Source organism: Canis lupus, chromosome 8 (assembly GCF_011100685.1).
Source record: "Canis lupus familiaris isolate Mischka breed German Shepherd chromosome 8, alternate assembly UU_Cfam_GSD_1.0, whole genome shotgun sequence".
NCBI classification, from domain to species: domain Eukaryota; kingdom Metazoa; phylum Chordata; class Mammalia; order Carnivora; family Canidae; genus Canis; species Canis lupus.
Window position 1 is genome coordinate 65,182,235 of NC_049229.1, and position 23,651 is coordinate 65,205,885.

The following is a 23,651-nucleotide window of genomic DNA, read 5'->3' on the forward strand; positions in this document are numbered from 1 at the left end:
CGTATTTGTCAGCGGAAGTGGCTGAGTGAAGTGGCCCCCTGATTTGCTTCCCCTGTCGTCCGAGTCTCCCTGGGGACGGTGATCTTTACTCTGGAGTCTGACCCCGGAGTCGGGGCGGCTGTGAGCAGAGTGGGAAGCGCCGGCCGCACGGCCAGACTGGCCCTCGACCCTGACTCCACCACCAAGGGGCGCCGTAGCCTCGACCTCTGCTGACCCATCTGGGAAATGGGGATACAGTGGCACCTCCAACAGGACAGCTGGGTGGTTAACTGTAAAATCTCTTGCACATTCCCTGAGTCTACGGCAGGGCCTCCGTGCTGCTAGCAGCAAGTGCTCAGGAAATGTGTACCGAAGGACACACTCACTCGGGGGCCGTTCCCAGCAAGCAGTAGAGGCCAGAGCCAACCCTGAGCCTAAGGCACATCCACCCCTGGAGTGACCCAGATGGCCTGGAGCAGGGACTGTCTCTTCATGGCTGTATGAGGGGTCCACCGTCCCCATCCTCAGCCTGGAGCCTTTACTCCCATCCCTGGAGTGCAAACACGCTGACATCTTATGTGCGAGGCTTTGAGAATTAGAATCACTCTTCTGGGGAGTGTGTCTCTGTACGCCAGACGCTCTGAAGTGCTCATACCCGTCGACTCCGAAGTTCCGTGCCTGTGCATCTGACCCAATAAATAAAAATGCATGTATAAGCATGCATGTATGCTCAAATGCACATATGGGATGCTTATCAGTGCATTATTTATAAAAGGAAAAAAAACGAAATTCCTGAATCTCCAATTCTAGGGGGAGGGTCAAATCGGGGTGTGTAAGGATGCTTCGGTGGCTCAGTGGTTGAGCCTCTGCCTTTGGCTCAGGGCGTGATCCTGGAGACCCGGGATCGAGTCCCGCATCAGGCTCTCCGCAGGGAGCCTCCTTCTCCCTCTGCCTGTGTCTCTGCCTCTCTCTCTGTGTGTCTCATGAATAAATAAATAAAATATTTTAAATAAATATATTGGGGTTTGTATTTGTGGTGGAATAGTGTACAACGGGTAAAATGGTGTTTGATGGACTTGTTATACAGGAATGTAAAACCACATATTCAGACGTGTTTTCTCTCTCTCTGTCTCACACATACCTACACCCGCGTCCACTCACCTAGGAAAAAGGTGCCAAAGAAAAATGGCACAATGTTAACAGTGATTAACCTAAAGCAGTGAGGCAGATTCTCAATTTTTCTTTTTTTTTTTTTAAGGATTTTATTTATTTATTTATGAGATACAGAGAGAGAGAGAGAGGCAGAGACACAGGCAGAGGGAGAAGCAGGCTCCATGCAGGGAGCCCGACGTGGGACTCGACCCCGGGTCTCCAGGATCAGGCCCTGGGCCGAAGGTGGCGTTAAACCGCTGAGCCATCCAAGCTGCCCTCAATTTTTCTTTATCATCTTTCACATCTCCTTAATGTTCTGAGCGTGATAACTTTACGATGAGCAGAGGAAGGGACGGCGTTTTTCTAGCCATGCTGGCGTGGAGGGCCTGGCCTAGAGGGGGTCTGTAAGTCCCGGTGACTGCTGGCGGCTGTGGGTGCACTGCCCCGCCGCTGTGTGCCTTAGTGCTTCCATCTGTGAAATGGGCATGAGCATATCTGCCTCCAAGCGTTGCTTAAAAGCAATCTCCTCGCTAGCTTCAACCAGGCACTGCCCGTGAGAACGAACACGAGGAGAGCCCCGGGAGAGGCTGTGTGTGCGCACAGGGCTGCCTGTACAGGCAGGGGTGTCTTGGAGGGGTGCCTCCCGAGCCCCATGAGCCCCAGTTAATTCTCTGTCTCCCTCTCCGCAGCTGCCCATGATGGGAGGCGCCTTCATGGACTCGCCCAACGAGGACTTCAGCACGGAGTACTCCCTCTTTAACTCCTCCACCAACGTCCACGCGGCCTCCAACGGCCAGGGCCAGCTGGAGGAGCCCCCGCGGTCCTCCAACGACGCCGTCTTGCTCTGGATTGCCATCATAGCGACACTGGGGAACATTGTGGTGGTTGGGGTGGTGTACGCCTTCACCTTCTGAGGTTCGGGCGCCCACGAGCTCCGGGCCGGCTCACCCCGTGCTGGGCTCACGGCAGGGCCAGGCTTTGCTCGGGGCACCGGCACTGTTGGCCTTTGGCTGTGCCCACATTCTGGAATCAGGAGCTCTGACCACACACACAGCCTCTCCGGGGGCAGCGACCCTGCAGGGTCGGGAATTCCCCCAAGCAGCCCTGATTTCCAAATTTTCCTTGCTGTGGTCAAGCTGATCCAGAAAACACGGGAGCGTGAGCTTCCAGCCCCTGGAGGCGTGATGGGGCAAAGACTTCGAGGAGCAAATTGGAAGATTTTTGAAACCGTATTCCAAAAAGGTAAGACCAGAGGAAACAGCCAGTTAGGTGTGAAATATGGACATGGTTGGACGATCGCTTGCTGGCAGTAAATAATCACATATGTGTCTTGTTTTTATGCCAACTTACACCCCTGGTGTGTGGGGTGCCGGGCAAGAGCAGCCCTCAGAACTGGCGTGTTCCCAGCCCAGCCTTGGTCTCCCACTCAGCCCTCTGGAATACCGGTGGTGGTTACTGGGCCACAGAACATTCCTCGTGTGACTTGGACAGGGCACCTCTGTCACCAGACACTTGGCCCCTTTTGAGACCCGGATGCATCGGGAAATCCAAGGCTGGGGAATTACTGGTGACGTGGTGGGATTTCCCAGGGTGGGGGGTTCTCTGCTGGACGGACTTGCTCTTCTTTTTAAAAAGAGAAGCAGCGCCTTTAAAACTGCAGATCTGCCAAGTAGTCAAGTCTTCAGACCACCTGCCTGAAGATGCTCTTTCTCCTCTGAGCAATCACGGGACTTTAGGGATGGCGGGCTCATGCCCACCTGATCTTCCGACGGATGGGAGGGAGAGGGCGATTGGCCTGTGATCACAGGGCAGGGTGCTGGAGCCCCCGGGGCAGGAGGGACTCTTCCTGACTCACTGGGCTCTCTCAGCCCCAAGGAAGCACTGTCTTAAGCAAATTCCTACTTCTCAGCTGTCCTCGGGGAGAATGCCTATGGGGTCTGGAAGCTGTATGCCAGGTGGGCAGGGTGCTCAGACTCCTGCATTGTACCCTGGGTTTGGCGACCGTGTTCCCCTGCAAGTGGGGACGAGCTCTGTCTGAGTCAGCCTCCTTGCATTCCTCCAAGCCAGTGGCTGGGGGGTCTGGGAAGCAGGGGAGCCTCCTGCAAAGACCAGAACAGGATGGGAGGCACTGGGAGAGAGGGGCAGCACGGAAAAGGACTCGCTCTTCTGTCCTTAGGAAAGGCCCCTGCACGGTACCTCCCTTCCCCAGGTGGCTCCCCTGTGCCCAGCAGAGTGGGAGAGGCTCACATGCGGGCTCCCTCACTTACAGGCCAGGAGTGGCTTTCTCCTCGCCCCCCTGCTCCCCCATGCCGTGCAAAAGAAAATAAATGCTCTAAACGTCCCCTATGTGGTTGAGAAACTTAAAAGCCTGGGTGGGAACCTGTGGTGCTGTTTGGGGACAATTGCAAAAAGGCTAATTGTGTGTCCCTGTGGTCTCAGGAGAAATGAGTGTTCCTGATGACAGGCAAAGGGACATCTTAATTGTCCAGAGGCAGTCATTCGCCTGCGAGGTTGGCGCTGAGCTGCTGTGATAACAGGATTACCAGCCCAACCTCCAGACAGCGTTAGCAGACGGCCGCCAGTTCTGTTTAGCCACATCTGTCACTGTGGCTGTGCACGCGTGCACAAATGCTGTGGCTCAAGTGGAGGTCACGAGCGCAGAGAGCCAGCGTGACCCTTGCAGAGAGGGACCTTGTGCCTGGGCTCCTTCTGGAATCACTGACAGGGCTGTGCTCTCCGTGGGACCAAGCCGGGGGCTGGGCTGCGTGACTAGCCATGGCGTGGCCGTCACCCCGGCTACTTCTCTAGCAAACTCTTCTCCGTCCCAAGCCCCCACGTGTGCCCAATCAGCAAGGGCTTTTCTTATACAGGTGTCTTCAGGAGAACCCAAGGAGGAGGTCCAGAGCCAGGATGGGGAACCAAGGTGATGCTTGGTGTCTTTGTGGGGGTCACTCTGGCCCAGATATCCTGATTCCTTACCTTCTGACCCCACAGCCTCAAAGGAGCCCTGTGAAGAGGCAGGTGACAGCTCCCTGTCCTCCAAATGGCCTGCGGCAGTGGCAGTGGGAGAGAGGGTTCTGTGTGCTGTGACAGAGGAGGAGCAGAGAGTGTGGTCCTAGCTCTAAGGAAAGACTCCACGTATCCAGGGCAGCCCTGGCGGGCCGGGTGTTCTCTGGGTAATTCTGGGCACAGGGGTCTCCCCCGTGAAGGCTTTCATTTCCCCTGGCATAAATGCCAGTTAAATTCAACTTCCAAATATTTCTCTCTCTTCAGTGTCAGGACCACAGACACAGGACCTGGAGCTTGAGGGACCATCTTATTCAAACTGCCTTCTACGATTGTCCCAGTCTCCTACAGTATTTTTATCCATTTTTTTTTCCCACCACCACTTAGATAACAACAAGGATAGATGTGCATGAGAATGTCCAATTAAGGGTAAAGGACAGATTTCCAGCCAGAGAGGGTGCTGTGCTGTCCCGCCTGCCTTACTTAGCTCGGCTCTGTCTTGGATGTTAGGTAACAGGCAGGCACCGGGCTAGAGACGCACATGTATGTGTTTAATCTGGATGATTACCTCACAGCATCATTGCTCCAGTATGTAGATATGGAACCAGAAGCTCAGAGGGGCGGAGAGCTTACCTGAGGCCACACAGCATGAAAGTGGTAAGCTGAGATTTGAGTGTGGACCCTCCGGCTCTAAAGCCAGCCTCCTGCTGCTGCACCATGCTGCCGTCAGTGGCTGGGTGGCACCTCCAGGGTACATTTAAACAAGGCTCTGGGTCTACAGAGGCCATTCCCCAAGGCCCCATGTCATGGTGTGGCCCGGGCCAGCTCTGGCTTCCTCCACAGGTAGAAGTCTGATCGTCCCCCGAATGGGGCATGCTCGTCCCCCTGCCCATTGCCCTCTCTTTGTTTAAGCTTCAGGGATGGGGCCCTGTTACCTGCCCCTCTCTTTAAAATTGAACACAAGAGTTTTTGTGTGGCCAGAGAAGTTACTAGAGAGCAGCTTTCTTGGGAGACGTGCAGAAGGACCCTGACCATGACCTAGAGCCCAACAAAGGGGCTCATGCAAGGAGGGAGGCTCAGGCAGCCAGAACCGCCGAGGAGGGTCAGGATGGTCCGTGTTGTGGGTGAGGCTCCAGCCCAGGCTCAGGCCTTCTGTTGAGACCCTCTCCCGAGCAGGCAGGATGGAGGCTCCTGTCTCACGCCCCAGCCTGGGGCTCCCACCTGGCTTCACCTGGGTAAGGTTGGCCCCAGAGCCCACCTTGACTTAATGAGCCGATGCTGAGGAAGAAGGGGCTTGCCTCTTCAGGAGCTGCTCTTCAATTTTTTTTTTTTTAATTTATGATAGTCACAGAGAGAGAGAGGCAGAGACATAGGCAGAGGGAGAAGCAGGCTCCATGCACTGGGAGCCCGACATGGGATTCGATCCCGGGTCTCCAAGATCGCGCCCTGGGCCAAAGGCAGGTGCTAAACCACTGCGCCACCCAGGGATCCCAGGAGCTGCTCTTCAGAGAAGGGGTCCTGCATTTGCTGGAATGTTCCCCATGCTTGGGCCTCTGACATGCCTCCCATCTTCCCTCTGCAAGCCACAGGTGTCCGTACCTGTGTTTGTTTGCATGTGGGACACTTCACTGAACAAAGCAACACCTGCTTTAGGAGGGCTGGAGCCACTGTCACGGGAGCTTTGGAGGAGAGGCCAGAGGACACGTTAGCCAGGTGTGTCCCGAGGAGATTCCACCTCCTGCATGGGCCTGGGTGGGGTGATTGCTCTGCTGTCCCTCCCTTTTCCCTGAGATCAAGGTCAAGAGGCAGGTGAGAGTTTCCTGCCCTCCCCTGCCCTCCAGAGAGAGATGATTGTATCTTCTTTCAGGAGATCCCTGGGATCGGAGGGAGAAAGTTAGGGAGGGCAGGCTGGTACCACTTGGCTGGGGAGGCAATAAGCCATTTTCCAGCCTGTTCCAAATGGAAGGCCTGGATGCCGGCCAGACCACTAGCGTATGTTGGAATCCCTCCCTGGAGACTGGAGAAACTCGGCCATCGTCTGCTGTGCGCCTGACTCCTTCCAGACAAATGCTCCTGTCCTTCCTCAGGAGCATGACCTTCTTTCATCATTAGCAGTGATATTATTGATAATTATTATCCTTACTGTGCTCATCTATCATGCATCTTCCTTGTGCTGTGCTCTGTTTGTATCCCATTGACTTCTCAACCCATCCCTGAGAGGCAGAAGTGAGGTGCAGAGAAGGGCACGTTAATTATCATCCCCCCTTTTTTTCTGCTGAGAAAACTGAGGCCAGACCAGTGCGTCTGAGAACCCACATCTAGAGAGCTGTGATTCAGATCCGCCGCTGCTGGCTCCCCAGGCTGGGTGGCTACCCGGTGTCTCCCTGCGTGCACGCTCTCCACCGTGAACCCTCTGGAACGGACCGTCCCAGGACGGGGACTCCGAGGCTGGGGCTGTTTGGGTCCTGGATCAAGGATTTCAAGTGTAGGTCCTGGAAGGGGGACAGGAGCATGTGCACATGTTGAGCAGTCTGAGAACCTCCCAGCAGTAAAGAAGCATTAGAGAGCCCCCAGTGAAGACCTGTAATGTCAGGGCGGGTAAAGGGGTGGAGAACTGGCAGGTCCCCGGCTGCCTGGCCCAGGACACCATCTCCCAGCCTGCTGGGCAGTCACCGGGGAGTGCAGGGCTGGCCCTGGGTTGCCAGCACCAGCCCCAGGACCAGCATCGTGCTCTCTGCCAGCTGTCCCCCGGCACCCTGGGCCATGTCCTGGCACGTGCCCTTGACGCCCCCCCCCCAGAATGAATGCTAGTTGGGCTGGGTGCCCTGATGGAACAACCAAGCAGCTGTGCTCAGGGACCCCACAGGAACAGTCAGAGTCCCATTGTCCTGTAGTGGCCTGCCCCACCTCTCCTGCCCTGCCTGCCCCACGGGCCTCTGGCCTCGGTCATTCCGTGACAGGGACATGGGACAGGCCGGCTGAGCTGAGTGCTGAGAGCCCAGAGGGACAGAGTTCATAATCTCCAAGCGGAAAAGAAGGAGCCCCTCCAAGAGACTCAGGTCATCAGAATCAAGTAGGTGGCCAGATGTCCCCGGAAAGTCACTTCTGGGAGATTAGACCTTGGGCATTTTCTTGCCTCTCTTTTTTTGGGGGGCGGGGCGGTGTGTGTGACAGAGGACAAAATAGTGCAAACCACAGTGACTGAAGAGAGGAACGATTCCCCCAGAGTGAGAAGAGGGCAGCTGTCAGGAGCAAAATGGAATGGTCGAAATGTATGAAAAATTGGCTCCATAGATTTGGGAGTGTAAGTCTGTGTTGTTTGTTTTGAGTCACTGGGAAAGTCATAAATTGTTTTATCAAGAGAGATGATAAAAGCAGAGGGAGCCCTGGGAGAGGCAGGACAGGCTGCGCGGTACCCCAGACGTACCCCGCACCCATCCTTCGGCCATGGTACGGACTTGCACCTGCTGGAACTCGAGCCAGCTGCTTTCATGAGGCTCCATCCTCTGGCCCTGGGTCCTTCCCGCCATCCCAGGAGGGTGGCTGAGACCTGTCCTGCCTTGGGGTTAAATCCTGACACATCCCCAAGGCATATGTGCAGGGAACTTGTGTGTTGTGGCAGTTGGGGAAATCCAGAGCCCTTATTCTTCACCATGTGGCTAAGCAGCCACCAGTGATCCCAGGGGCTGTCCCACTACGGTCTTAAGGAATGAGAGAATCACTGCACGTCCAGTCCAAAGCATTGTCCCAGCAATCTGGGTGATTCTGACCAGGGCTCTGTATGCTGGTAGGAAGGGAGTTTCCAAACGTTCACACTTCGGGGGGACGGAGTCTCTGAGAGGTTTGTGAGAGCTCGGGCTGGTCGGCAGGAGCCCAGGGCATCCATGTAGCAACGTTTCTCCACCATTATGCCAGTGGTTCTCAATCTTGGAAGATTCTGTCCTTTCGGGGGATCTTTGGCAATGTCCGGAGACAATTTTGGTTTTCACAACTTGGTGGGGGGTGACCTTCTACTGGCATCTAGCGGATAGGAGCCTGCGATGCTGTTGAGCACCCCCAACAACACAGAATGAATGAACTGGCCCCAAAACACCAATTGTGGTGAAATGGGGAAAGCCGGCGGTGGGCAATGCTAGCTCCAAAGCTCTACCTTTCCCCCTTTTGTGAGTCGTCGAATGCATCAGAGCTCTTCTGGGCAACAGCAGGGATCCCGGCTGCAGCCCTGAGGTCAGATAATCCCAGCAGAGGGCAGTGGCCTGCAGCCTAGCAAGTCTTGGGTATCCATGGACTCCCCATTCCCACCACCTTGGGCTCTCAAGGGGAGACTCGGCCCGGATGGAGGAAGCCCTACAAAGCGGATGGGAAGGCGAGGCTGAACTTGTCCCAGTAGCTGTGGTCCCTGGGACCCGGAGGGACCTGACTTCTGCTGCATCTGAGAAGCGCTTCTTGGGGGGGGGGGGGGCAGCAGGGAGCTTGGAAAGGATGAGGATGGGAGGGGCTGCCTAACAGCCTGTGGACAAACCTGCATCTTAACCTTGTTTTTGACTCTCCATGTGCCCCATCCCACCCCCCCACCCCTGATTGAAGGCATAGTCACACTTTCTACTATTTAAAGTTTTGCAGAAACCGTATTGTAACGAGCCGCTCTCCAGACACCAGTTCTTCACGCAGAGAGAATCAGAAACGTTTCTGTGTCTTACTAATGTTTTCATAATCAACTTGTAAGTAGTTTACTTAATTAAAAAAAAAAGGTATTTTAACTATTCTTGTAACCCTTTGCTACTCAACACCCCCCCACCCCCAGTTTTGCGATGAGATCACTAACTTTTACTACAGTGAAAAGACGATTTCTTAATGGAGGGCTTCAAGGCGCTCTTTGGTGAAAAATATCTAACCTTGATGGATGTAAAAATGTGGCTGTGGAGTCGTGTCCGTTGTCAGCACTATTGCTTTTGTCTTTTTCTATTATGATCATTAAACACAAAAACCAAAAACATTACCTCCTAAGTGTCTGAATCCAACGTGTGCTTTAGCTAAGGATGCCATCTATTTGTCGCAGCTAGGCTCAGCTCCAGGTACGTCCGTCCTGGTGCCCCGTCTGCCCCACTCAAGGAAAGATGACGACCCCCCCTCCCCGGGACCCTCCCCAGGCCCCCCGGCCTCACACCTGGAACAGACCACAGGAGCCGCATCCACTTCCCCATCGGGAGCCCTCACCCTGTGAGTCCTCTGAGAGCAAAGTGCAGTCGCAGGGGTCCCCGCGACTTACTCAACCTTTTAATCCCCCGCACCTAACACCGTGCCTGACTCACTGTCAACACCCAACAGACATTCAGGGAATGAATGAATGATATCTGAAAGACCGGCCCAGTAAATTTCCGCAGTGAGCCTGAATTTATAGTTTCATTCATTCACTGATAGCAGCAAACATATGGCACTGACTAGGTGTTCCGTGCAGCTCTGAGCTCTTTACACGTATTAGCTCACTTTGTTGCCACAGCAACTATATAAAGTAGGCACTACTGTTACCCTGTTTCTGTTTTTACGAAAGAGGCAACTGAGGCAGGGCGCATTTCCTGGCCCAGGGCCATGTAGCTGGTGTCTCTCGGTGGCAGGACCAGGACTGGAATCCAGGCAGGGCTCGGAGTCCGTATTCTAATGGCTGTAAAATGCCTCCTTGACATTTGTTGAGCTCCAACTGTGTTGCAGCAGGGGTGCTGGGGCAGGTGAGCAGCCCCTGTCCCCGAACACATGCTTGAGGTAGAGAGAGCCACAGAGAATGTCGCTGTCAATGTTATATGCCCAAATGAAAAGGGACCAGGTGTTGAGTCCTGCACCAGGGTCCCTACTAATGGGTCCATATCAGGCCCCAAAGGCAGTCCTCTCTGGTCCCACTGAGGCAGGAACAGTGCAAGAAACTGATGGGCTTCGTGGCTTAGGGAACAGCTGACAGCTAATGGGAGCTTAGACCCAAAGCCCTGGGCCCCAACTTGAAGTCTGGTCATCCTGAAAGGTAGGAGGGGTCTACCTCTGGAGCGGGTGTGGGATGGGGCAGGCCAGTCAAAAAATCCATGGACCAGGTGTCAAAGGCTTTAATGACCAAGAGGTCTTGGGCTGCAGAAAACCCCCCTCAACACACACACACACACACACACACACACACACACACACACACACCTCCCACCCTGATTACAGTCTCAGACCCGTTCCAGTGCTTCTGGTCCCTTCTGTCAAGGAGGGTTCCCAGAGAAGGGGAGGACCTGCACTGTCAGGTCCAGCTCCCTAATCCGTGGGACCCAGTGTCAAATGAAAACGCGGAGCTCTTGTTCATCGTTCGGAAGAATTTCAAGATAGTGACCCCAGGGCGACAAACCAAGCATAGGGCCCTTCTGAGCGCGGGGACCCCTGCGACTGCACAGGTCACACGCCCATGAATCAGCCCTGGCCACCTCTGCTCTGAGCTACGCGGCCAGGGGAAGAAAGGAACAGATTAACACGCTCCACCCCACACCGTCTTCTCTCCTAGGATGATGCTTCTCCTAGAAGTAATGTCAGCTGCTATGGAGGAGGCAGAAAGGACCAGAAAATGCTCCCCCTTCCTGCATGCTGGCTCCTTTTACTGTGTGACTGCAAGGCAGTCCTGGGGATATGGGTGATTAGCAGATAAAGCCAGCTTGAAGGAGCCCTGGATGTCAGAGTGGGAGGGTCATGGTGGGCAGTGCGCTGCCATCAGCTGTACCCAAGCAGGGCTGGGCCTCGGGGAGGAGGGGACACAGTGTCTGGAGGAGGAATATATTGTCTTGATATTTTAACGGTTTGAAATGGGTTTGCTGGCTCAGGATGTCAACACGCAATATTGGGCCCGTAAAGAGGTGAACGTTCGAACAACCACAGCTCTCCAGTCCGGGGAGCCAGCCGGTTGCTGGGTTGGTGGGGCAGGTGGGCTCCCTTCTCCTGAACAAGCCTGCCTGTCCCCTGTGGCTCACCCATGTGTCCCGCCGCCCAGTGCCCAGCCCAGGCGTGGCCAGGTGTCATACCTCCCCACGAGTGGGTGGATAAATAAACCAGAGCAGGTGGGATGACAAACGCACCGCCCTCGGACACCCAGTGGCATGGCCATCCCAGTGTCACCCCTGGAGCTGTCTGAGCCGTTGCTGGAGGAGAAAGAAGAGGAGGAGGGGAGGGAGGGTGGTGGGCCCCCCAGGGGTTCTGGGGCCCCTGCTCCCACAGCTCCGAAGCCTGCCCTCCCTGGTGATTTTCCATTTGGCTCGGGCAGGCCTCCATTCGTTTAAGTCCCTGCAGGGTGCTGGCCTGGCCAGGGCAGCAGAAACGGCTGGACGATGAATATTCATGCAAGCTGGGCAGCGGGGGCCTTTCCTGCAAAGGACACAAATAACATTAACCACCATGGCAACCGCGCTGGCTTGCAAGCTCTTTCCAACCCAGCTTTGATCCTCCAGCCGCAGGGGAGGGGGTGCTCCTGTGTGGGCCCCTCCCAACCCACAGCAACCTGCCTCTATCACTCCGGGCTGGGCTCGGAGATGCCTGGGGAACAGGGAAGGCCCCTCTCTCTTGCAATTTCCTGGGCCACGGGAGCGTCTTTAATCCTAACCAGGTGACCCCGGGTGGGCTCCCCATGGCTGAGGCTTGGAACTTTTGGCCCCACCCTCACTCTCTGCGGGGAGGTGAGGGGCTGGAGGTAAGTCATCCATCCTGCCTGCTCAAAGCAACCCCCATAAAATCCCTAAACCGGGGGGTGGGGGTTGGGAGAACGACCAAGTGGAGGAACCCAGCCACATCCAAGGGGCAGTGCACCCCAAACTCTGCGGGGTTGGATGCACCTGCACCAGGACCCTCTCAGCCTTGCTCTGGTTGCTCAGCCATGTTCTGTGTGACACGACATCCTTTATCACAAACTGGCAAACACGGTCCAGTGTTTCCCTGAGTTCTGTGAGCTGTTCTAGCAAATCATGGAACCCGAGGAAGGTGGTGTGGGAAGGCCCCCAACTGACCAGTCGGACACAAGTGTGGGGACCCCGGGGGCCATCTGATGTGGGGGCAGTCTGGTGGGTCTGAGCCCGTAAGCCCCCAGGTAGTTAGTGTCAGGAGGGAAGGAAAGTACAGGCCCCCCCAGGGGTGTCCGAGAGTTGGAGAAACCATCAGTGTGGAGAGCACCCCACACGGTCCGTGTCGGAAGAATCGTTCACAGAGAAACGGTTTTCCTTCAATAACATCGAGTGGATGCTTCGATGTTATTGATAAATGTTTGGAGAAAAATAAAGCAGGCCGGGCTGGAGGGAAGGGACGCACCATTGGGGAGGGATGTCAGGAACCTGGCAATGGTGACCAAGGCCCAGCAGGAGAAGTTCAGGTATGACAAGGGTGCCCTGGGTGACCACTGTCAGCAGGGACACCCGGCTTTGTGCAAAAGTGACAGAGGGAGCAAGAAGGGGCAGGTGTGGGCCTGGGGGGCTCAGGGAGGGTCAGGAGTGAACAAATACAAAGGAGGGGCCCGCTGGGCCCGCTCACTGGCAGCTCTGCAAACGACGTCCACCCTCCTGCAAAGCCCAGGAGACAGACCCCATTTTCCCCCCACAATGACATTTTGAGGGAATGGCTCTAAGATGGTTGAGAAAGGCCCTCCTGGGTTGTGGGTGGCCCAGAGACGGAGGGTTCACTGTGTAAGCAGCGCCCCCCCAAACACACACCCCTTTTCTTTAGTAAATGCTCTTAAGAAAAGAAGGTCAGAGGCTTATGTCAGGTGTTGGCTAGAAAGACAGTGAATTCTTTGGACAGCCCTGAGCTTTTCCAGACGGGCTGGGGAACCCCGGGGACAGGCCTTTGGCTGCCAGATGCCGTGCGAAGTCTCTCCGGGTGGGGGTTCGGAAGGAGTCATCAAATGCCAGGAGAGCTGCTTGCAGTTCTCAGAACTCCTGCTCCCAGGGGTGTGGTGGTGGCTCAGCCCAAGATGACAGTTCGAACCCTCCACCCGACCGTCGTGCCCAGCACCCACCCCGGCCCCACCCTGAGGAGCTGGGTGGAGAAGAGAGTTCCACACGCAGTTCTTGTGGTCAAGTGTGGTCTTGTCCCAGAAATGCATTGGGAAATAGCACCCATCCATCCATCCATCCATCCATCCATCCATCCATCCATCCACTTCACAATCATTCGCTGAGCCTCCGGGCAGAAGCCAGACACAGGGGCCTACGGCCTGGCTTCCCCCCCACACCCTCCAAGGCACTCCCCGTCCAGTCTTGAAGTCCCACTCAGAGATGTGCCCCAGCTCTCCCCAGAGACCAAGCCTCTGAAAGCACCTTGTTACCAGGGGGCGTGCTGTCCTTAGGGTGTGCCCGGTGGTACCTATTATCTTCTTGGCCCTGCTCCTACGTGGAGGGGGCAGCCCCGCATGACTCTGGCAGGTGCCCCTGGGATCATGCACCTCCAGCCGTCAGGCTCCACTGCTGTGTGCCGACAGACCGCCCAGCATCCACCGTCCCTCCTTTTAGTATAGCATCCCATCTTCTTTTGGGGAGCCGCCCTCTCCATCCAGGTATTCGGTTCACTCCAGGGTGCATGACCACAGTGATCTGCCCAAGGTGGGCACGTGGCTCTGGCCCAGCCCGCTGTGACATTTTACCCGCCTGGCTCCAGTGACCGGGTCAGCGATGGTCATGTGGCCACACACAGGGGGCTGAACGATCCCTTGGCTTGTAAGGGAACACCAGGAAGGTTCTCTGCTGCATGGAGAATCATGAGGACGAGGACGTGACTGTATTGGCCACCTGCCATCTTGCCCCCACAAGAAGAACCATCTAAGAAAGCTGCAGAGGACACAGAACCCGGAGGTGGAAAGAAACGTTGGTTCCTGATAGGTCTGACTACACTCCTGGATCAAGCCACACCTGAAGGCCCACCTGTGGGATTCTCTGCTACATGAGCTAACAAATCCCCCATGTGTCTGAACCAGTTTGAGTTGGGTTTCTACCCCTTGTAATAGGCTTCACTGACACTGTCTCAATGTGCTCTGCCCTTTAACCCCATGACAGCTGGCCCACCCTTTAGGGGTCAAGCGCTAGGGACCCCCTCCTATTCAACATCAACCATCCTGGGCTCCCTTGCCTGGCTGCAACCTCAGTCTCTCTCTGCTCCACCCACCTCCCCGTGGCCCCAGTGGTTTGCACTCTGAGACGACAGCAGGCTCAGCTTTTCTGGCTTGATACCTTACCCCCAGCCTTGGTCTTGCCCTTCGGTCTCTGATCACTGCACACACTTTCCATCAATGAGCCCGAGGACCCAGGACCTGACCCTGGGATCAGCCTATGTGCCTAGCATCCCTTTGGATCAGGCCCCCGAAGAATGACAACCCATCGGACAGTGCACTCCCTATTTTTTTCTCATCAGTAGAATGTTGTGGAGGGTAGGGGCAGCCCCAAACAATCCCGGGTCATTATTGTTGCTCTGGGGAGCCTAAGAAAGCCACACGTGCACAGCCCTCTAGAGCTTCAGCGTTCTTTGACATACATTTTCTTTCTTTTTTTCTTAAGATTTTATTTATTTATTTGGCAGAAAGAGAGAGAGAGAGAGCACAAACAAGGGGGAGAGGACGGGCAGAGGGAGAGGGAGAAGCAGACTCCCCACCAAGCAGTGAGCCCGAGGAAGGGCTCAATCCCAGGACCCCGGCTGGCCAGGATCATGACCCGAGCCAAAGGCAGGCCCCTCCCTAACCTACTAAGCCACCCAGGCGCCCTGACATACATTTTCTAATCTGATCTTGTCTTGCCCTTGTGCTGCTCTGCCCAGAATCCCTCCCAGCACATGCACGCTTGGGTTTGTCCCCGTTTCAGGATGCTTTTGCCCCCACCTGTAACACCAGACAACTGCCCTCCGGCTAAGGGGCTTGGCCCACTTGGAGGAAGCTGCTGGAAAGGTCTGAGCCTGCTTCCCCCTGCCCGCCCCCAGGGCAGCCCCTTAACCAGTGACTGACAGGCGCCCCTCCTTTGCCCCTAATGGGATAGAACTTGGATTTCCCAGCTCCCTGCAGGATCGGGCTGAGGCTGCCCTCTGCAGGGCTTTGCCTGAACCGGCTACCCTGGCTTTGCTCTCCGCCCTTTCCTGCCTCCCTCCAGCTTTTCCCAGTATCCCCAGAAGCACTTCCTGGATAAATCACTTGCACGTGAACCTTGTCTCAGGTCTGCTGCTGGGGATCATATCTAAAGCGATCACCCCAACTGCTCTGAGGGCTAGATAGGTTCATCTCCGTTTTACTGATGGGAAAGCTGCAGCTCAGAGAGGTTAGGAGACTCGTCCAATGTCACACAGCCGGTTCAAACTCAGTTCTTCTGGACCCCGCAACCCAAGCTGCCCCTGCTTCCACTGATCGATTAGACACCCAAAGCTGCCCCCCAGCAATCAGTCCTCATAAGCTAGACTTCAGTGTGCTCTCTCGTGTCACATCGCGGTACGATGTGCTGCTTTGGATCTGCAGCAGTGGCTGACCTCCAGCCTCACGTTCAGGGCCTGAGCCTTAGGAGGCTCTCTGTGGCCCCGGGGTCCTTGTGGATCTCCACAAGGACCATCCACAGCCATAGCCCCACATCCTTTTCCTTGCTCTGTGAGTCAATACTGTGGATCCTGAGATGGAAGCCGTCACCTGTCCATCCCTAGGCCCCTGAAGAGCAGGGACACGCAGCAGCTGTCAGGCGATCCGAGCACAACCATAACTGCTTCCCAGGCAGAAAGAGGCTTGCTACAGGAGTCAGTGTTGAAACCTGATCTTTAACTTGTGGATGTGAACCACCTTGTAGATATGAACTAACATTCACCAAGCCTCTATTCTGCGACATCATATACTGCCAGTGAAAGCCAAGGAATTGACGTGTATCAGGGTCATGTTCCTATTTCTAAAAAGCCACAAGGAATGATAAATCATCAGGAAAAAAAAAAAGGATGATAAATCATCAATATACAGTTGACCCTTGAACAACACAGGAGTTAGGGGCACCAACCCACACACAGCTGGAAATCTGCATTTATCTTCTGACTCCCTCCAAATGTAACTGCTAATAGCCTGCTGTTGACAGAGCCTAACCTGATAACATAAACCATCCATTTTTTGCATATTTTGTGTGTCATACGTATTACACACTGTATTCTTACAACAAAGTAAGCTAGAGAGGAAGAAAATGTTATTAAGATAAATCGTAAGGAAGAGAAAGGACATTTGCAGTACTGGATGGTATTTATTGAAAAAAAAAAAAAACCTCTGCCTTGCAGATTCAAACCATGCAGTTCAAACCTGTGCTGCTTAAGGGCCGAGGCCAAGTCAGGATTTGCTAATCTCACTGCACTCTTCGGTTCTGCATATATAGGAAAGTCAAAGGGATTCATAGGTCAATTTGTGCAAAGTTTAAAAACCATATATTTTATGGTAAAGGGCATTTAACCCAAGATGGTCAAAGCACTGATGTTATATATTTGCTGTAAAGAGAATTATAAGAGCTTTAATTTTCAGTATTTAAAAACTGTGTGATTAAAAACTTGTGTCCATTAACTGGGGGTGGTGGGGAGGGAGGGCAAAAGCATGCTTGTTATAAAGCCACTTGCAAAGATGTCCTTGCGTCCACTCAAGACTTCCCCTCCTTCCCTGTGTGCTTAGATTTACTTTGTTTCCGGCCAGGAGGCAGGAGCATTATTTGGTGAATACGAAAATGAAAATATAGTGTCATTGCTCATGTGGACATGCAAACATGTGATGACCCTTGTGGAATGTGATTCTCCTTCCCCGGAGCCGTTTGGCAGGAGCCACGACTCCCTCTCCAGCCCTCCCCACCTGCTGTCCCCTCCTCCAGGAAAGGAGTGCGTGTGTGCCTGTGTGTGGCTCTACCTATGTTGACACTTAACAACTCCTTGGAAACCCATTCAAAATCTTGCTTTTCCCGGAAACCGCCACCGTCCCCCCCCCCCCGCCCCCCGCACCCCCCCCCCCCCACCGCCCCGTGCATTAATTCACTCCCCAAAATTGCCCCCAGAGGGCACCATGACTTGCCAATCTTTATGAGGAGATTATGTTCCCAAACAGGGAGTCACCTAAACCACACAGGAAATTGAGCAGAACCCCCTCCCTCCTTTGGGCCCAGATCCTGCACCGCAGAATGAAAGGCGGGATCCAGACTGGTGAGCCTCAGCCCCAACCCAGCCCTCAGACCTCTTCCCGTGGGCCTGCGCCTGGGCTTGGCTCTATTTTGTGTTAATAAAGCTTCTTGTTGGAGGATGACGTGCAGACAGAAAAACCCACATACCATACATGAATATTCACAAAATCATCACACCTGTGAACCAAGGACTCAGGTCAATAAGGCACATGTCGTCGGCTCATCCAGAAACCCCTTCAGCCTGTACACTGTTGTAGAACTCATTTCAGTTCGTTGCCAAGAACAACAGCAATAGAAAAATCTGGAAGTCTGGACAAAATGAAAAGACCCATACAGGGAGGGCGGCTGCCTGCCTGCAGGGGTGGGGGGTGAGGTTGGCTGCAGATTCGAAAGGAAGTGTAGACTTGTTCACGTCAGGCCCAAGCAAGATAGGTCCTTGCCCCCCCACCACCACTTTTTAAAGGGCACCTGCCTGTCCTCCTCTGCATCCCCCTTCCTGTAGAGCGGGAGAGCCCAAGAGGCCAGGGGTACGTGTCCAGAAGGACCCTTCTTTCTTCCTTCGAGACCAGATTTCACTACTCAGGACACCAGAATTCTGTGTCCTCTTCAAGGCCGAGGAGGTTTGTAGGTTTGGGGAGCTGACTGCCATTGGTGGCTGCACTTTTGGGCCACCATTGGGTAGGGCAGCTGTTTCCAGGATAGGAAAGAGGGCATTAGAGGGAACTCAGATACATAGGTCATGGGGGATAGAACATGGAGGCAGGCCCCAAGCCAGAGCCAGCTCTCTCTGGAGACCATATTCCAGCATAGAACCCCACAGAGCTCGTATTAGGTAGGGTTCTCTGGAGAAATGGAACAAATAGGACATACACAGAGAAAGAAAGATTTATTTCAAGGAATTGCCTCACGCCATTGTGGAATGTGAGAAGTCTAAACTCTGCAGGGTAGGCTGTTGGTCTGTGAATGCAGGTAAGAGCATGGATGTTGTGATCTTAACCCCAAATTCCTCAGGACAGCAGGCTGGACACTCAGGCAGGGTTCTAGGCTGCAGTCTGGAGGATTCCTTAGTCCTTTTCCTTGTGGCCTTCAACTGCTTAGATGAGGCCCACCCACAGTCCGGAGGGCAATCTGCTTTATTCAAAGTCTACTGATTTGACTGTCAGCTGCATCTACAACATACCTTCACAGCAACACTAAGACTGCTGTCGGCCCAAACAACTGGGCCACCATAGCCTAGCCACAATGACACATACAATTAACTGTCATAGAGTCCAAGAAATCCATATCTAAGTCTATATCCACATCCTTCTTGGTTGTTGTGAAGGTGTGGTTGTCGAGACAGAAGAATAAGATAGATTTTATTCAATAATTCATTAGCTGATTTATAGCTTTTACATACTTGGACTTGGTATATGGGCTTGTTGGCACAACTGCTCTGGCCTGGCGTGTCTTAAGGGCAGCCTGCCCGTAACTCCAGATTGTCTTGTAGCGGGTGACTGCAGTCCCATCTTACCCACTGGCCCCTCTGGGCATTGGGTTTGCAACCCTGGATTCAAAAAACATCAGTCTGGAAAGGGGTAGAGGAGGATGGATTTAGCAGCCTGCTTATTGCTATGAGACCGGCTCTAGCTCTGTGACGATCACAGAGCTGAGGAGGAGGCAGTGCTGTGCACAGCTGGCACAGGGAAAGCGACCCCACATCCCCTTGCTGCCACCTCTTCCATCTTTCCCCCAGGGAACCCACCCATCGGCCCTCGGGTTGAGAAGGAACAGACGTGGAGGCAGGCTTGGGGGCCACATGTGGCTGCATGGATTGTCACCACAGAGGGGTCTGGCCTAGGAGCCTTTGGGGGCTGGTGTCCAGCTCTGCGCCTGGCATGGGTTACATCTTCCCAGAGGAAAGAGCACCTCTCAATTCCCACAAGGGTACCTATGACCCGAATGAGCTGGTGTGTGGGCCCCGGCAGGTTTTGATTCCAGTCCGGGCCCCAACCTTGGGCAAGAGACACAAGTTCTCCCGGGTCTCAGTTTCCTCACCTGTAAAATGGCAACAGGGGCAGGGCAGAGACGGGCTGAGTGGAGGCCCTTCAGAGATGTGGGACCTCGGCCCTCGGGCCCATGACTGTGGCCAAAGGGACTCTGCAGGCATGATCAGGTTAAAGATCCTGAGCTGGGGAGAGGATCGTGAATTGTCCAGGCGAGCCCAAGGACATCACAGGGGTCCTTATGCCTCCCCCAAAAGGAAGCAGAGGGTCGGGGCAGGTGGTAAGAGAGGAAAGGATGGAAGTGAGCAGTTGGGGTGTTGCAGGAAGGGACCCCCGCCAAGGAATGTGAGCATCTCTAAGGGCTGGAGAAGGCAGAGGGAAGGGTTCTACTCCCCCCGGAGCTTCTAGAAAGAACCGGCCCTGCTGACACCTTGACTTCAGCCCAGGGAGCTTGCTTTTGAACTTCTAGTTCCAGAACTGTGCTGTTTTGAGCCACTACACTTGAGGCCATCTGTCCCAGCAGCCACAGGAGGGTGGCTTTAAGGGTTCACAGAGACGGGGCCTCTGAACAACATCTCTCCCTGGAGCATCTTACGGAGCTCTGGGTGGGGGGGCGCCGGGTAACTGGGCTTCCTTACCTCCACCTGCCCCCCACCCAGGTCCCAGAGACAGCTGCCGTCCTGGGGGCCCCTGGGGGGATAAGGGGTGACCTTTTAGCATGTGAGGAAGGGCGGGAGGCCCAGACGGCCAGATGGTGGAGATGATGATAAGTGTCCCCCCTTCCCCCCTTCCCCGCCCCGGCCCCTTCCAGAGCCGCCAGACCACGGGAGGCCAGGATGGCCATGAAGTCATCGTTTACAGGCTTTGGCTTACGAAAGAGGTTTCAAGAAGAGCAAGCGGCGAAAAGCAAGAGTTACTTTCAGATTGGTCATCGGTGACCGGCAGGCCAGACCGTTCGTTCCCTGCAAAAACAAAGCACACAGGCACCAAGTCACCCCATACACTTTCCCTCCGCTGGCCCGTCCCCACCCTTTCCTGCCCAGCGCCAGCCCTCCCTGCCCTGGGGCTTTGCTGGATCCCCAGTAGCCAGGGACTTCCCGGGTTCTAAGGACGAAGGCCCCAGAACCCCGCAAACCAGGACAGCTGGCCACCTGACTTGGGACATCTGGCCCACTCCACCCCACAGTGGCCCCCACAGCACCCAGGCCCCAGCCCCACATGGGATACCCTCGATTCCTCTGGGTCCTGGGAAGGCAGCGGGCTCTGCTGGCCTCGGGGCCCTCCCCACCCTGAGCCTGTGCCCAGAATCCTCTTCCTTCTGGTTTTTCACAGCTCGCCCTGTTCAGAGGCCCCGACCACCTTGTCTGTGACAAAACCTGCTTTGCTGCTGCCACCCCTTCTGTGAATTTCTGTCACAGGCCTTAACCCACCTTCCAATTCTGTATGTGTGTCTCCCTTACTAGATTTCTGCTTTATTCACCTTGAACCCTCAGTACCCACCAAACTGCCTGACATATAGTTGGCATTCAATAAATATTTTTTTCAATAAATATTTTTTTAAGATTTTATATTTTTTTATTTTATTATTTAAAGGAGAAGAAAGAGTGACCAAGTGTGAGGGAGGAAGAGGGGCAGAGGGAGAGGGAGAAGCAGACTCACTGCTGAGCAGGGAGCCTGACGTGGGACTCGATTCCAAGACTCTGAGATCTTGACCTGACCGGAAGGCAGATGCTTAACTGACTGAGCCACCCAGGTGCCCCGAAATATTTTTTGAAGATCAGAGGCGGAAGGCAGGAAAGAGAGAGGGAGGGTAGGAGACAGAAGGGAAGGAGGGAGAACCCAAGACATCTGAGTCCTTCACCTTCACAGCCTTCAGTGTGACACCAAGTAAATGACAGCTTGCATGGCATTTAATGGGTATGGATGGAGAATGGCCCAATTTGGTCAATTTGGTGCAGGAGACTAACTCCTAAAGACACCGCAGGAGCTCAAGGGGTATAGGCTGCCTGTTTTTCAGGTCACCCAGACACAGATCCGTCCTCAAAAACTATCTCTACTGAGGCTTCACACGAGGCCCCAAATGTGTGTGGACACGAACCAGAGCAGCCGAGAAGCCCCCAGCCCGGACCCGGACAAGGCTCTGGGGTGTGCTCACAAAGGCCCGAGCACATGAGCCTTGACCCTCTAGATACCCCTGCCTCAAGTAATGCAGCTTACCCTGCTGCTCCCCCAGTCTGCAAGTACATTAATGCCGGGGTCCACGGCAATGACCATGGGCTGCAAAGTCCCTGTTTCCATTGTCCCATGCACAGGGGAGCCTTCTCAGGAGCTCTCAGCAGGGCTGCCAGGGCCCCCCTTGTGGCTGTGACTGTGCACACATGGGGGGGCAGCTGGGCCTGAGCAGATGCCGTTCAGACCGAGATGACAATGTCACATCCACCCTCCTTCAGAGTTCCCTCTGCAAAGACCTCCTGAATGTGTGCTGTGTGCTGCTCACCAGACAGGAAGATGGACAATAAGCAAATAAACAAGCTCACACAGCTGTAGGTATGAGGAAGAGAAAATCCAGACTGGTCCACTTTTGCTGACGAGGAGATTCCCCAAGGCTTCCTCCCAACCCGGGAGACGTGGCCACAAGGGGTCAATAATCAAAGATTAGACATAGTATCATAGACTGAAAACGGTACAGGGAAATGGGATGCAAGAATAATCAGTCTCCTTTGAGGGCAGATTTGAAAGAGTTGTAAAGCTTTTAAAGATGTGTCCAGCTCTATCACCCAGAACTTCCACCTCGAGGTACATATCTAGGAAAATCTCTTCGATTATGCCCAGGAAACGTGCACAGACATTTTAATGATGGCATCATTTGAAATAGCAATAAACTGGAAATGATGTCTATCGACTCATGGAATACGAAGTCACATTAAAAGGAGGGATGAGGGCAGCCCGGGTGGCTCAGCGGCTTAGCGCTGCCTTCAGCCCAGGGCATGATCCTGGAGACCCAGGATCGAGTCCCACGTTGGGCTCCCTGCATGGAGCCTGCTTCTCCCTCTGCCTGTGTCTCTGCCTCTCTCTCTCTCTCTCTCTCTCTCTCTCTCTGTGACTCTCATGAATAAATAAATAAAATCTTAAAAAATAAAAGGAGGGATGAGAGAAGCCTGGGGGGGGGGTGCAGTCGGTTGAGCGACCAATTCTTGGTTTTGGCTCAGGTCACGATCTCAGGGTGGTGGGATGGAGCCCTGCATCCAGCTCTGCGCTCAACGTGGAGTCTACTTGAAGATTCTCTCCCTCTCCCTCTGCCCTGCCATTCACGGTCTCTAAAATAAGTAAAGAAATCATTAAAAATATAATAAAAAATAAATAAAAGGAGGAAGGAGATTCAGCTGCCCTGAAGTGAAGATTCTCCAGGATGGGATTAGTGGGTGAAAGAGCAAGGTGGAGAAGAACAAGCGTGATATAGTCCCACGCAGAAGGTAGAAAGCCCTGCACCCGGGTCTCCACGTGTCCATAGATACGGGCATAGTGCACGGAGGCAGGGCGGAAATCGTGGAAGCTTTGGGAGGGGGACCGGCAGAGAGGGTCCCCTCGGAGGCCCCAGCTTGACTCTGATTGATTCTACACAGACAATCACACATGCTGGTATAATTAAACATGAGAAGGAAAAGAAAACAAAACAAAAACCCAAGGTGATAGAACAAGCCGTTTGTACACTTCAACTCAGCTCAGATGTCATTGGTCCCCTTTGACCGTAAAGACAAAAGCCCAAATACCTGCCAAGATCTGTTGCTATCCACCGAATACACACCCACCCACGCTTCGCCCAGATAGGCAGATAGCACTAGTGCTTAAATTTTATTTTATCGGGTGTACACACACACACGCACACACACACACACTTCAAATGTGGCTTAAAACCATAGCCATTTTATTTAGCTCACACATCTGTGGGTCAGCTGCGTGATTTTTCTGGTCTGGGCCAGCCAGGCTGATATTTTCTGGATTTATCTGTGTTCATCTGGCAACTAGATAGTCCAGAATAATGGAACTCATATGTCTGGAATGGGACACCTCGCTCTCGGCCTGATTCTCCTCCTGCAACAGGCTTATTCACATGGGGGGGGGCAGGTGGTCAGAGTTCCAAGAGCATCATGGTGATAGCTGTAATGCCTCTTGGGTGCAGACTCTAAAATTCACACCCTGTCACTTCTACCTCATTTTGTCGGTGAAAGCAAGTCCTGAGACCTGCCCACGTGCAAGTGGTGAGAAATAGACTGTATCCAGCCAATAGTATCAACAGCTCCTATGTGCCAGGCCCTGTGCTAAGCATTTTTGGTATATTTTCTCATTATGTTCTCATAGTAAGGCTACGAGAAAGGTG

General features: G+C 54.1%; 1 protein-coding gene across 1 annotated transcript in view; it reads left to right on the top strand.

Moving 5' to 3' along the window:
• Positions 1-9,136, top strand: part of C8H14orf132 (chromosome 8 C14orf132 homolog) — a 47,767-nt gene extending 38,631 nt beyond the window's left edge. The window contains exon 2 of the mRNA XM_038545656.1: positions 1,821-9,136. Within this exon, the coding sequence (XP_038401584.1) occupies positions 1,821-2,045 (225 nt within the window). The 3' untranslated portion in view covers positions 2,046-9,136. The remainder of the gene's footprint in view (positions 1-1,820) is intronic.
• Positions 9,137-23,651: the final 14,515 nt, after the last annotated feature.